General features: G+C 50.1%; 1 protein-coding gene across 3 annotated transcripts in view; it reads right to left on the reverse strand.

Annotated features, from left to right (window-relative positions):
- Positions 1 to 2,162: 2,162 nt before the first annotated feature.
- The window catches only part of LOC113966244 (sodium- and chloride-dependent GABA transporter 2), a 38,767-nt gene continuing 25,964 nt past the window's right edge, over positions 2,163 to 14,965 (reverse strand). For all 3 annotated transcript variants that reach the window (XM_027680668.1, XM_027680666.1, XM_027680669.1), the window contains 8 exons: positions 10,210 to 10,313; positions 7,279 to 7,403; positions 6,603 to 6,715; positions 6,319 to 6,456; positions 5,160 to 5,262; positions 4,432 to 4,532; positions 3,839 to 4,009; positions 2,163 to 2,671 (listed from right to left, as the gene is read on the reverse strand). In XM_027680668.1, coding sequence (XP_027536469.1) covers positions 2,552 to 2,671; positions 3,839 to 4,009; positions 4,432 to 4,532; positions 5,160 to 5,262; positions 6,319 to 6,456; positions 6,603 to 6,715; positions 7,279 to 7,403; positions 10,210 to 10,313 — 975 coding nt within the window. In that variant the 3' untranslated portion in view covers positions 2,163 to 2,551. The remainder of the gene's footprint in view (positions 2,672 to 3,838; positions 4,010 to 4,431; positions 4,533 to 5,159; positions 5,263 to 6,318; positions 6,457 to 6,602; positions 6,716 to 7,278; positions 7,404 to 10,209; positions 10,314 to 14,965) is intronic.

Consider the following 14,965-nt stretch of genomic DNA (forward strand, 5'->3'; position numbering starts at 1 on the left):
ACAATCCAAATCATGAACAATCACCATATGCTGAAATCACTATATTCCAAATTTTACCAAAGTTCCCTCTAACCATGGGGTCTTAAGAAGTACTGTGAAAGATTTCATGTCTGGAAGTTTCAAATATATTAATTTCAGATTTAGTCCATCAACCTTATCAATGAGCAATACAGAATATACTTGATTCATATTTCAAGCCAGGTGTCATAGGTTCTAATACTTTGTCTTAAATTCCTATCAGAAACAAGATATTTATTTAAGAACGTTCATCAAAACCTTTGATCCTCTTGCTTATCCGACCTGTCTAGCTCATCCAAAGCTTTACAGCAACTGGGTCATGTAAGAACACAGGCTTGGGAGGTTTCCTGGCTCATACATAACCAGATCAATAAACCACATGCCCAGCTCACTGGACACCAGGCTATATTGAAACAAAGCAAGTCACAAGGCTTTCAGCAAACTCAAATTTGCCTACATGCAGCCAAGCAGACCTTCTACATCAGCCATATTTTGGAGACAGCTGTGCACAATTACTGTTTTCTATTATAGTAAAAATTTCTTCCCAGTGGGCCAAGCCTCTTATAGATATTACTGGAAAATGAAAGTATAATTGTGTTTAAGGTTAAAATTACATGAATAAAAATATCTGTTGCTGAAGCTTCTAATATGATTCATAAAAAAAAAAAAAGGCAGGAAAAAACTTCTGTATTGAACTCTGTTCTCTCATTTCTGAAAGTAATTTCTGAGAGCCAGTACCATATCCTGTGGTTGTACACACAGCCTTGCAAAGGAACCTGCCCACCTCATACCCCCTGTGGAATATAGGCTGGGAAAAGAGAAAACAGGCTGGAAATGAGCTGAGGTTTCTAAAGCCACTCTAGAAGAGAGCCAGTGAAGCCCCAGAGGAAAACAGGTCAGTGGGCTCTCCCTCCTGGAGGTTAAATCTGCACCACCACAAACCCTCCCAGCAGCAATCCCCTCAGTACTTGGTGCTCGTCAGAGTTTCACAGCCTCCAGGAGCGAAAGTCCATGACTCCTTTCCATCATGGACCTATCTCCCATCTCAGGTTACCAGGCTCCAAGGACACCAAAAAACTGGGGAAAACCAAGCCCGGGAAAACCAAGCCCAAGAAAACCAAACCCAAGAATTTGCCATTGCCTAGAAGTCTAAACCAGCACACAGCCACAGCTGGGGTTCCCTGTCGAAGGCAGATTCTGCAGAGAAAACCTCGACAGGCGACCAGGAAGGGGAGAAAGAGGGATGGCCGGGTCATCGTGACCCAGGGGTCCCATCGTCGCCCAGCCGCGGACCCCATCCCGAGCGGCGGCGGTAGGTGAGGTCCTGGGGCCACCTTGTGGCTAATGGCGTGGATTGCTCTAATTTGCTTTAATTCGCTTTAAGTCGCGTCTTCCTCTGCCCGCGTCACCAGAAGCCTTGGCTGCAGCGTGGTGCCCACCCGTGTCCGTCTGTGCTTCGGGAAGCTGAGCGCCGCCGGCTGCTGGCTCAGCTCTGTCCATGCTCCAGCTTCCTCAGGGTTTCCTGGGAGCCATCCAGCTTCCCAGGGTTGCATGTCCTCTGGCTGCCCTCCTCGGATGCTGGGGCTACAGCACTTAAAACACAAGCTCTTTGATTTTTATGGTTTTTTTACCCAAACAGCCTGGAAACGAGGGGCCCTGTTTGTTGACATAACATGCAGATTCTGTTTCCACCACTCAGCTCTTCTTCCACGCGCAGGAAAACCGAAATGACTGGCCCTAGAGCACCTGGAAGGCAAGTCAGCATAAAAAAGACACAGACCTGAAGAGAGGAGGGAAAGCTTCCCATGATCCCTCACTTGCAAGAAGAAAACACCAATCCATGCTTCTCTCAGACCCCGGGAGTAGCCCAGTGACTCATCACATGGATGACACTTTTGTGTGGGAGCTGGCAAGGGCTCCATCAGAAGATGGCATTGCACTCTTCTCTTCACCTAGGGTACCCCAGGGCTGCCACATACAGGGGCTTACCAAGCTTCCTCTCCTCTGGCCACCCTCCCATTCCACTGTGCCAGTGCAACAGAGACCCAGACCTGAAAGCCCAGCACAGCTCCGTTGACACACATCTCACCTAACATGCCATGGGCAAGGGATGCTGGTGAGACAGAACTGAGACAGAGCGGATCTAGTGGGGAAAAACATGGATTTAATGGAATGAATGGAGAAGCTCCCAAAGTCCACACTGGAGCCATAACTCTGAGGCTCTTTGACACTCTCCATTCCAAGGTCAGTCCTTCCTTTCTGCCCACCAGAAGCCTGGGGATGCTCAGGAACACTGGTGCTTGATCTGCCCCTTCAAAGCCCTCTCCAGGGAGAGGATTAAGGTGCATTGCTAACTCCACACAGACCATCTCCATGGCAGACTGTTCCTCAGCCCTTCAAATCTTCCAGAGAGGGGAGCTCAGCCCAGAAATCCCTCTCTTCTCAGCAAGTGAAGAATCTTTGTGTTATCCAACAGGTGGTAAATGCTGTATAGAAACCATCCTGGGGGAAGGGAGGGAGAGCCACACCAGTCCTAGCAATTAGATTCGAGCTCTGTCAGCGTCAGGAGGCCAGATCTGGTGGCTGGAAGGGGCTGTCCCATGCCCGGCCTGGTAGGCAAGTCCTCAAGTGGGCAGGTGAGTTGGCAGAACCTCTGGAAGGCAAAGACAGGCACTAAACATAGCTGCAAGGACAAAAGGTCATGTGGGTCCTTCCCTTCCAGTCCTGGGTTTCATTCAGCCAGCCAGGCAGGGCTGCAGGTCTGATCCCTATGTGCTCAAGATGTCCAAAACAAGGACAGTCAACACTTCAGAAACTGAGGGGGTAAACTCATCTTCCAACCACTTGTTGCAAGACAAGCACTGAGCAGGTGAGAGATCTGAGACATGGCAGGACAGCTCTGTCCTCCATGTGCTCCAGGACAGAGCTACAAAGCAGTCCAAAGAAAGGCTGGTGACCAAGTACATCCAGGTCAACCCCTCCATCAGTACAGGCTGCAAAGGGTGAGCCTGTGCACACAGGTTTGGCTTTAACTGGGACAGCGACTGCATAAGGGGCTACTCTCATACCACATTACGCTGTGTGGCCCTTGCCAAGCCCCTGTACCTGTATCCACTCCTCCCTGTCTGTGATGGACACAGGGGTCAGAGGCCCATTGCTGTCACAACACATTCTTGAACACTTGCAGGATGCAGAGAATGGGTGGGATCCTGGGAGTTCAGGACTGTTTGTGAAATCTCTCCCTGAAACCATGAGCCATGGCAGGGATGGGATGCCCTTCTGGAGCAAGGTCTGACTTTCCAGATCCCTGCCCTCTCAAAGAGATCTAGTGCAGCCAGCAATGGATCCCAGCAGCTCTGGAAGCAGGGCAGATCCAGGGCACTGAGACTGTGATGGGAACTTCAAACCCTCAGTGATCCCCTCTACTCTGTCCCTATGGCCTCAGCCACAGACTGGTGAACTGAGATGATCACAATGCTCAGGGCATCTGGAGCTTTCTCAGAGCAAGTCCTCAAGCCTCAGTTAAGGACAACATGGAGATCATCTTTATCCTCTCCATCTAATGACCTTTTTCCTATTAGTACTTGCAAAGAGACAGAAGCAATAAAAAAAGGGCATAAAGAGGTAACAGCCAGCTTGGAGCAGCCCTCCAGCAACACAGAACTTAAAAACCCAAGTCTCTTATAGCAATGGACTCATTCAGTAGATTTATTCTGGGCTCCCTGCTAATTAACCAGCAACACACAAATGATCCCCCTGCAAGACTGGACTTCAACATGGAAGCACAGCCCATGCCCTGGTCCCAGAGCACCAACCTCACCTCTCTGAGGGAGCCTTTGATGGTGGAGAGTTTGTAGATGATCCAGAGAGGGATGCACACCATGGAGGAGAGTGCCAGGAGCCAGCCCAGGGTGTCACCCCACCACGGGTACACATACTTCTTGTTGTAAGTCAGCGGGGTGTATTTGATCAAAGAAAACAAGAAGGTTGCCTGGCAAGGTGAAGGAGTAAAAGAAAAAAAGAGAAAGAAAATCAACAGTATGAGCCAAGAGAGGTCTTCCTGGTGAGTACACACCTGCACAGTGTTGTGGTAATAAAGAGCAACCCAGGACAGCAACAGACAAGCTTTGCTGGGACAGCCCCCACAGGCAGCACCAGGCATAGCATCAAGAAGAGCATCCCACCAGCAAACACCTCTATCACAGCTGATTCAGGCCCCTCTCCCCCTTGTTCTGCACCTCACCTCCAAAGCTCCCCAAAGCTCCAAGCATATAGAACAAGAGGTTCCCATAGTACAGGCCGCATAACCCCCTCCATGTGTGCACATCCCTCTGCATGTATGCAGGTGTCTCTCAGAGGCACCCAGCTCTGCCCATCTTCCTCCCCACAGCTCCTCTTCCTGTGGGCCCTCACCATGCAGACAGCTGGGGTGATGAAAAGCCAGCAGTATTTGATGATGGGCCACGGCCGGTAGCCGATCATATCCTCAATGTTGTCGTAGAAACGCTCAGCACCTGCGGAAGAGGGGAAGGATGGGATACCTCACTGCTACCAGGGAAGTAGGGCAGTGGGGTCTGCAAGAGCAGGGCCCTGCTGCACCACTGTTGGGGTGCTCCCCAGAAGATGAGGCAGTAGCCTCAGCATTGCAAGCAGTCCTCTAGGGGAGTTCGTCAGGAGTGTGGCCAGGTTCAGGCTTTGTCCTGGACTAACTTCCTCTCTCCCCAGAACAGCCCAGTGGGTCAGCAGGGCCAGCCTCTCATCATCTCCAAGGCTAGGACCTGAACCCAGGTTTCACCTGTGCCTTGTGAACGTCAAGGCTCTCAAAAGTGTTTGAGGGTCTCTCTATATACAGGCCGGGAAAAGATTTTTCAGACAGTTCCAAGTCTCCAACGAAGGAAGGCCTCAAAAGCAGGAGCACGTAGGAACATGCAGGGGATGTCTGCCGAGCAGATGCCCCAGGGTGTTCCTGTGAGAAAGCCCCCTCAGATTGAGTCCAGGGGCACCAAAGCAAGGGTTTAGATGTCTGCCTTGCACTGCAAAGCAATTACCAAGTTGAGCGAGCTACAGACCAGCATTTTGAGATGAACCAGGCAAGAGCCTGAGAGACCAGAGCTGGGGATCCCCCCCTGGTTCATACTCACCATAGACCCAGGCGATGCAGAGAGTCTCGAAGATGGCCACAAAGAGCAGACACATGCCACTGGCAGCATAGTAATCAAAGAGCTGGAAGACATACATCCCACCCTGGGAAGGGCCAAGTGGGCAGCAAAGTGAGATAGGGAGGGAGAGAGGGAAGAGAAATCAGGCAAAGAGCAAGAGCCAGAGCAGGAAACAAACTCAGCATCTTCCCCAGAGGTGGAGGCATCTTCCTCTCTCTGGGGCAGGGTTTTAGCCAACTGCAAAGGGCATGTCCCTTGTGCTTGAGGCCTGATGGGGACATGCAGCCACCCTGCTCTCAGGAGTCTCTGCAACCCTTCATTTCAGGGCAGGGCAGGGCAACAGACTGCCAGAGATTGTAGGGATATTTTAGGAGAAGTCAAAACCAAAGCAGCTCTTGTAGCTGGAAGTGAGGATGGAAACCCCATTAAGATACACAATCCATCTGATTTACTTTAGACTCCTAATTTGCAGAGGGAAGTAACTGTGAGTGCAGCCTGGCTGTTTCACTGCCCAGGTCTGCAAGGCCACCTACAAAACAGGCAGGTGGGTAAGCCCAGGCAATGATGCTGCAGGTGCAACATCAGAAGCAGCTTTTTCAAAATTATGCCCAAATGAGAACAGAAAGTGCAAAGAGCATCAGGGCAGCATCAATACACACACACATACTGGTAGGCACAGTTAAAGGTTTTAAACCAGAACAGTTTGACTCCAAGGCAATTAATCACAAGGGTAATACAGAGGATATCAGTATAATAGATAAGGGGCATACTCAGGCCCATTGAGTTTCCTTACATCAAATGTTCGTGTAGCTCCGTTCAGAATAAAGACACTCTCCTTACCATGCAACAGGCTAGAGCTATAAAAGGTTTGGCTTGTGTAAAGATAAGTCTATAGCCAAAATATGGGCTGTCCAGAGCTCTAGCTATCAGCCTTGGCAGGAGAAGTGTCAGGACTGTGACTGGCACAAGGGGTGAGGGCTGGAAGGGAAAATGCAAATGGCATGGGCAGGGCAGCCTCCTTCAGACTGTGCAGCAGGGTGGGACTCACCAGCAAGCTCTCGGCCCCAGCATGGACCTCACCACCTGCCAGGACCCCCTCTGCTCTATCAAGTGCCATGCAGGTGGTCTGAGCCCAAAATACCTCTGTGAGCATCAACAATCCAACCAGATAGGAGATGATGGAGACCAGCAGGATGAGGGTCTCCCGGCGGTTCTTCTTGCGGAAGATGGTGGGGTACATGTCCACAAGAGCTGTGACCAGGCTCTCCACACAGACAAACTGCAAAGAGCAGAGATTCCATCTCTGTCAGCCCATCCTTACCAGCCTCCCAGTCCCGGTGGATCCCCCTCAGCCGAGTTGAAGCCTGTCCTGGAAAGACGGCAGCTTTTGTCTGGCAGGGAATCACTCTACACCTGCACCTTTACCTGGCTGTCCAGTCCCAGCAAAACAACCATCAGGAAGAAGAAGCACGCCCAGAGCGGGGAGAAGGGCAGCATGACCACAGCCCGAGGGTAGGCGATGAATGCCAGGCCAGGCCCTGCAGGGAGAAGGGCTTTCAGAGCGGGCAGTGGCAGGGCAGCGGCATGACACAGCTGGGGCAGACCTGCCTGAGCAGCCACCCAGCCAAGGCACAGCTTGTGGCCATGCAGCCTCTCACTCCAGTCACACCTGCATTGTGCATGGAACTCAGACTCCTGGAGGGATGGAGGAAAAGCAGGAAGGGAGCAGGAAGGGGACTGGCTCCATCACTGTCGCAAGGTCTGGGAGCCAGGGGAAGTCTCTGAGCCCAGGAAGCACAGCACAAGCCTGGGCATACGCCATGCAGTCACCTCACCACCCCCCCTACAAGGGACAGCAGTTGCCTAATCCCTTGCCCTTAGAGGCTGCTTAGATTAACCTCAAACCACAGCTGTTGTATCTCACTGTTTCATGAGGGTGCTTTTGTTTCTTCTTGGTTTTTGGAGGCAGAGAGCAAAGCTGCCCACCAAAGATGGGAACCTGCAGCTGTAGCAAGGAGGGTGCCCTGCAGGCATGTCCCTGTCACTGGGGGCTCCAGGGACAGCACCCCCACAGCCCCATCCCACCACAGTCCCCACTCACCCGATTCTGCCACCTCAGCGATGGGCACACCCTGCTCCTCTGCCATGAAGCCCAGGATGGAGAAGATGGCAAAGCCAGCCACGAAGCTGGTGCCACTGTTGAGGAAGCAGAGAGCCACGCAGTCCCTGGGAGAAGGGGGCAGAGCATCAGCCAGGTGGGGGTCCAGGTATGGGCCACACCCCAGGGAAGCCCCACAGCAGCACCCGCTCCTCTGCCCCAGCCACTGTGCCCACAGCAGGGCGTCTCTCCCAGCACACTCACAGCTCAGCTCAGCACCAGGAGCTGCAGGAAGCTGCCCGAGCATGGACAACACATCAGGATTTCCCCAGGGGAAAGTCTCACCCAAGGACAGCAGATGCATTCCACACCTTAGGTCCTTGCTCATGAGATTGTCTGAATCTGAATGCCAGGGGTTTTTTCTTTTTTTTTTCCCCTCTGCCTCCTGTGTACCAGAGTTTATTTTTAACTGAAAAGGGGACATGGTTTTTTTTCCTTAATAGCTTTCTCAGACCAGTTACAATCCTCTTGGTTCTCAGCACAACTAGGTATCTCCTGGTCTTTGCATTATGAGAAAAAGATAAACAGAGCCATCCAATTTATTTTCTCTGATCTATTCCCTTTTGTCTCTGTTTCATCTCATTCTCATCCATCTACTCTTTAAACTAAACAGCTCTTATCTATCCAATTCCTTTTCATGCTCCAGTCTCTCCAGTCCTCCTGCAACTGCAACCCTGGGGACAACAATAACATTTGCAGCATCATTCTGAGATATTCTGAACGTGCTCCTTCTGGCATCTCATGGCCCGCTCTGACTTTATTAAATGCTGCTCTGCAAACCTAGTGCGATTTTCTGTATCAGTCTTTAGGTATCTAGCATTCTTGGGGTTCCCTGCCCCTCCTTGAATGTTGACTGGATCTATTCTTGGTCTGCGACCTTTTCTAGAGAGAAAGTACAATTCATCCAGAGCTTCTACATCGTACAAATTCAGATTATTCCTTCCAAGGCGCAACTCTTTGCATTGTCAAGGACTGCACAGAACCTAACACCATTGCTCTGCCTTGGCATTTGATTTCTAAGGCGGGAGAGACTGAAAGAGGCCAATGAATCTCCAGCTGGAAAGAAGGGTCACACTCCACCAAGCCCAGCTAACCCAATGGGAAGCCATGCCAGAACCTCATTTCTCCAGTTCTATATACTGCCTGGTCTCCACTAAAATTATATTCTGAGTCATTTTTTACAAATTCCCACTTGTTTCAAGTAGTTCCTGTACCTTCCTGGTGTTTCTTTCTCTTTCCCCTGGATGTGTGCATGACAGGTCAAACCCTCCTTGGAAAAGCATGGACTGGAAGGTGTTTTCCAGCCATCCAGCAGGTTGGAAGAGGTGTCAAGACAGAGAGAAACATGCAGGAAATGGCCAGAGAAAAGAGTTCTCTGCAGATTTGCACTTGAAAAAGTGCAGAGCCAGGGAACATTGAAGAATTTCCTAAGGGTCCCAGAAAACAAGAAATGGTTTATGCTGTTCGGTACTTTCTTGGACCACTGCCACTTGAACAATGGTTCCTCCTGCCCACATCCTTTCCTGTTCCAGGTCACTGAAAGTTACCCTGGCCTGGCATAACAGAGTGGGCACTATGCTGCTGTCCCTCTGCCCTTTTATAGCCTGGTTCTGTCTGTCTGCCTATCCAAATCAAGTCTGGAGACCACAGGACTGACTCATTGAAACTGGGTCCATGCCTGGGAATAGGCATGTTCTAAAACTAAGAACAATTTTCCTAGAAAAGCCAAATAGCATAAAAGGTGTCTGCAAACAGACATCCCTCCCCTTACCACAGCATCTCCCAGCTGCAGTTACTGAAGCCCTTTACAACCTCGCTGCTGAGGAGCCCCTGTCATCATCCCCATGCTACACATTAGACTGGAGGTGCAAAGGGCTAATGTCCAAGGACATGTAGCAGGCCAGAGACAGATCCATTATCTCTTCTTTTCCTACAGCTTTTTCTCTCAAAACTGAATCTGGGAGATGGGACATGGAAAGAAAGAGGAGTCCCAGCCCACCTGCTTTTGGAAAGGCACCCCTGCAGCTGGAATCAACTTCTCCTAGGGTGAGGAGAGAGAAAGATGCCAAGCAAGGATCATGTAGCAGTGGTCTGCCTGGACCTTCCATGGCAACAACCACAGTTTTGAGTTTAAAAGATGGGGGGAGAACCCAGCACTGGGAGCAACAGAATCAGCAGAGAAACGGTGGGAGGAGAGGTGGGCAGGTCTATCTAGAGGTGTCCTCTTTCCTCTCACACTACCCTTTTACCCCTGGGGATGCAGCTCCAGGTGCTGAATACACCTACTGCAAAATGAGGGTATTTTCACCTGACCACTTCAACCTGGCAGCCTGATTCTATTTGGCAACCTGCCCATTTCTGTTCGTGCAGCCCAGCATGCAAGAGACAGAAGTCACCTCTGCAGGCTTATATGTAGACCACAGGTAGCGCATAGGAACCCAGAGCACTGACAACTGTGCAAGTCACTGGGTCCAAGTGAACCATGGAGGGATAAATCACAAGGTGAAAGGGCTCCAGTCTACAGCCATTTAAGATCTCACAGCTCTGCCTCCCCTACTGCTACTTGTGCATCCATGTAATAGGGGAGGTTGTCATTTGGGCTGGGGTCACAAAGCTGGCGAAGAAGATCTAACTTTGTTGGGTGTGGAAGAGGGAATTTGTCAAACATGGCACAGACAGAAAAGTCCCTTGGGTAGAAAGCACAGAGAACTGGCTTTGGGGCAAAAACACCTAGAAAGAGTCTTCCTACACCTTGAGTAGGAACAGAAATCATGACACTTCAGAAGGCCGGTAGCCTCCAGCTGTTCACCAGCCTCTGCACACTGGTGTTCAGGGAGGGGAAGGCTCTAGGCAGCAGAGCCATGCTCCAGTTACCTGTAGCAGTTGTTATGGTATTTGTTATAGCTGCCCAGAGCCGTCAGGCATCCCAGACAAATTGCATACGAAAAGAAGATTTGAGTGCCTGCATCCATCCAGACCTGCAAGGGAGATGCAAACAGAGGTGAGAAGACAAGGCCAGCGCAGACACTGCACAGATGCGAAGAGGCAGAGCCTGGAGGCTGCTGTAAGCAGCAGAAAGGCCAGGGATTGGGAGGTCAGCAGTACCCAGCACATAGACAAGCCTTCTCTAGAGGCAGGTTGTGTGCCAGGAGTTACAGTGCTCAGTGAGGCACCCAGGGGGCCTAAGACTGCCAGAGGGAAGGAATGCATCAGGAGCCTTGTCAACCCACATCCCATGTACCTCTTTACCACCTCTTTCTTTCTCTGACAAATCTGCAGAACCCTGCAACTGTGGAGAGCCTTCCAGCAGGGAGAGACTGGATAAACACTTTCCATGAGAGCTGAGGGAGCCCTCTGCTACCAGAGAAGGGGAACTTGATTTGGGTAAGCCTAGTCTCCCTCTGAGCAGCACGGATACAGCTTCTGGTGGTGGCCCTTTTCTCCAAGACCTAATGGAAAGGCTCCAATACTTAAAAGAAAATTAACTGGGGAGGAGAGGAGTACTAGAAATAAACGGAGTTGTTTAGAAAAGACAGCTCCTAAAAGAACATGCAAAACCACTGTTATTCCCATGAGGTGCTTTGCTCTCGCTGTCAATAACACATCCCAGTGCTCCAAGGCTGACATTTGTCAATGCCAGATTTGATCTGAAAGCCTAGCTGTGTGCAGTCACCAATGCAACCACTGTCATTGCCTTCTGCAGAGAACAGCAAAAGCAGGAACCAACAGTGAGGAATGAAGCAATGACAAACATTATTTAATAAACCTCTGTTTTCTAAGGTCTTTTTTTCCCAAGGGGTTTATAAAACAGAGATGAGACAATAATCCAACCACTGTTGAAGGGTAGCCACATTCTTTGGACAAAAGATAAGCTAGTCAGGAAAGAACAGCAGAAGAAAAGTATTACTGCGACAACTTTGAGAAAAGTCTCCATTTGGCTATACTGTCCTCTCCCAGCAGTGCCAGTGAACTATCAGACAAATGCAGGCCTTGCCCCAGGACCCCTCTGAGAAGAACAGGTGTTAATGGAAAGCACCACACTGGTTTTGATGACTTCAAATCACACTTGTATCTGTCAGCCAAGGCTTCATGTCCTGAGGCAATGGTCAACTTGGCAGCACCTGCCCAGCCACCCCTGTTGCTCAGGCCACCCCTACCAATGCACGGTTCTGACTTTCCTCATCCATACTGGCCAAAGTGCGATCGTGTGGCAAGAGGTTTTGTTTCCTATTTATCTCTTCCCCTTCCTGGGCTGATAGGCCTCATGGAGGCATGCTAGGGTACCATTAGCTGTCATTTTTCTGGAGGAAATTCCAGGTTTAGCTCAAGGCACAGACACACAGAATGAATCCTCTCCCTGCCCACTGATGCAAACCCCAGCAGGGCTGTCCATAGGGAGAGAAAGAGAAGCATTGCTAGGGCTGGATTTGGTGAAACTGCTCTCCCTGACTGTCCTGCAAGCAACCTGTCTAATGTTTGACCCCACATCCTCCACTTCGGTCCATGGAAACCCCGGACTTCGGGTTTCAGATCAAACAGGGAGTGAGATCAAATCTCTGACTTGTAGAATGGGATGAGTTGGGACTGGAACAGCTAGTTCAATACTGGGAAGTCAGAAAAGTGACTGACCTCAGTATATTTTACTCTTTTTGGAGGAGATAAATGGGAAGATGTGTTTAGAGAGCAGAGTATTAGTTATGTTTTTCATTTCAAAAATACTAGAAAAAGATCAAAGCCCTTTAAAAAATTGATTCCTAAAGCATCACTGGGCTTGTGGGCAGTAAGGGCACAGCTTTCACTCTGCAGCTACCTTTTAGGCACAGCAAGGCACTGAGGTGAGCTGGACCAGCTGACACCTTTGCATCAATAATTTAAACATCTTTGCACAGACTGGGGTGAAATGTTTTGTTAAGTTTGCTTTTTATTTTGCTCGTTATTGCTAGAGCTCTTGTTTTTCATCAAATTCCAGCTCAAAACACACCCTCTCATGGGGTTTGTAGCTCTTGTAGTTTAATTTGTCAAGATAAGACTTTTGTCATTAAGCTGCCTACCCCATGCTTGTTGTAACATTAGACCCAGCTGACAAGTTTCAACCAGATTTAAGAGTTGTTAGAAACCTCAAGAATATCAACTACCTATGAATTTCACAACAGTTAGGGAACAGGAAAAAGACAGGAACTCAGGGTCCCCACTGAGCAGAAAGCTACAGGGAGGAAGAGTCAACCAGTGTTAAATATCAGATAAATCACACAAACGAGAGACATGAGAAATATCCCTGGGGCAGGAAAAGAACTGCTGCTTTACCGTCCGTGGTAGAAGCCAAATATCAAGACACCAAGCTTCATTAGCTCCGTGGCTTATGAAGTGGTTCATTTCTAAAATCCCCGACTGTGTAGCAGAGACCAGCACGGGGTCTGTTGGCTCCCCACTTTGCTGCACACTCTGCCCAACACCACACCCATGGTATGCACACCGGGCTGTGTGGGAGTCCAGCCCCAAAGGGATAGCTTTAGGGAATACAGGACCTGCCTTAGCATATGCTCCCATTTGAAGCAAAGCAGCCTGTGGCTGAAACTGTAAATAAAGCTAAGCTTGACTTGCAGAGCTTATGATCCTACTTAGTCAGCATGACTGTGAGCACCAGCTCAGGCTGTGTGCACATTATTTCATGTTTTAAAAGATTACTACAGCTCTTGGGCCAAAAACCAAGACACATTTATGACCTTCCCAGCCTCCTTGCAGTTCCCAAATTGCATGGGGGTCAATGGGATGCAACAAGACATGCCACGGGTGCTCCTGACCCACTAGTGATGGAGTTGAGCAGCAGCAGCAATTCCCAGGACTGTAGGAGCAGTGGGGTTGGAAGAGAGTCCAGCCTCCTCCAGCCTCTCACCAAAGGCAGTGCTGCCCATCCAGCCCCATGGGCTCACGGGGGCTACACAGACCACTCACTTCAGCAAACAGCAACCCAAATCCTTCCTCCCCAACCTGCTGCCTCTGCTCATTTCCCTCCCTGCAGTGACTCAGAAAAATGTTTCTTTCAACTGTTCCCAGACCTCTCTGACTAAAGGGGCTCGCTGGGGTCAGACAGGGCTCTCTTTCCACTGCAGATAAAAACATCCTGCTGTTCTCTGGCTGCTGCTCCCAAAGAGACTGGTAAAGTTTATCCTTTTCAGATTTCACTGGCATATTGGCAGCATGGGTATTTTGATTTTATTCTTGTCTGCAGTTTTCTAAGCCATCCAGTTTATTTAATTCATAATTCAATTTCTTTGAACATGTTGTGGAGTTTGTAATAACCTCCTGCTCTCAGTTTTTAGCCAAAACCTTTACACCTGAGCTGCAGTTATCCAAGATGGTTATGGCTATTCCTTCGTCCCTTAATTTTCTCGGCAATATTTGCTTTATTACTTGTACTGAAATTTAATAGCCCCATATACTGAAACAGATCCTTCCTTAGGAAGATCTCAAAGCACTTACAACAGTAAAGACCATTTTCGAGCAAATGTTACTGAACCCCAGTGTATGCCATGCATCAAATACAGGTGCCATGCTGAGAGCATCCCCATCAGCAGGCAGAGATGATACAGCAGAGGGTGGGTACATGCTGTGTGGAGAGTCACACTCAGTGTAATGGAGAGCAGAGAGCAAAAACCACCCAGGTCTTGAGCTACAGTTCAACCAGCATTTCTTTTGCTCACAACACCACAACATCATGGCTCACAAGTCAGCCTGTGGTGCTGGCACTACCCACCAGCCACCCACTGCACCACAAAAACGTATCACCCAAGCCTTAAAAGGGCAGATCGTGATTCCTAAGGTTTTGCTGCAAGACTCCCGGAGCACCATTTCCAGATGATTGCCTTTCCCTCTTCACTCAGGACTAGCCCACAGGCCCCAGCCCCAAGACACAGCCCACACCCCACAGCACTGCAGCAGCACAGAGCTGCGCAGCCCTGGGGCCCTGCTGCACAGGCCAGGCTTTCCCTCATTCCCATTTATCCCAGGAGAGAGGAGGCAAGGAACAAGTCACTGCCATTTCTGTAAAGTGTTCCTGGTCCTTCTGTCCAGCCAACACCCAGCCAAGCATCATGTTCCCAGTCCCAAGCCCCAGCTCTGCTTAGAAAATACATCCTTAGGCTCCTTGGGAATGGGGGACGGGGGCTTTCTTTCCCACTTAATCTCCCTGTGTCAGCACTCAAGGCCCCCACAATCCCCATCGGAGACCACTGACCTCATGTCACTCCCACACTTCAGGGAACTGCAGACCCATAGGGACACTTTACAACCAGCAGGGCCCTTCCACCACTAGGGTTTCTTTAAACACCACAAGAAAACAAATAGGTTTCTGGTTCATCCCCAAAAATGCAGCTGCCTGCCCCAGGGAGGTGTGAAGGGGCAAGGAGTGCTCCGAGGGATGCTCCTTGCTGCCTGGGAAGCTGGGCTTTATGGTCCTCCGTGCCCTGCTGCTTGTGGGCAGACAGACAGACAGCTTTATTCCTTCCTGCTATGTCAGCGCTGAGATCAGACTCAGCAGGGCTGCACGGCTGTGGCCAGACAGCCACCCGGGTCCCATGCTGGCAGGGCTGGGAAGAGGCGTGGGAGGAGGAGGAGGAAGCCCTGCAAGGTA

The sequence above is a fragment of the Neopelma chrysocephalum genome, unplaced genomic scaffold, assembly GCF_003984885.1.
Source record: "Neopelma chrysocephalum unplaced genomic scaffold, ASM398488v2 Primary Assembly neopelma1_59, whole genome shotgun sequence".
Taxonomy (NCBI): domain Eukaryota; kingdom Metazoa; phylum Chordata; class Aves; order Passeriformes; family Pipridae; genus Neopelma; species Neopelma chrysocephalum.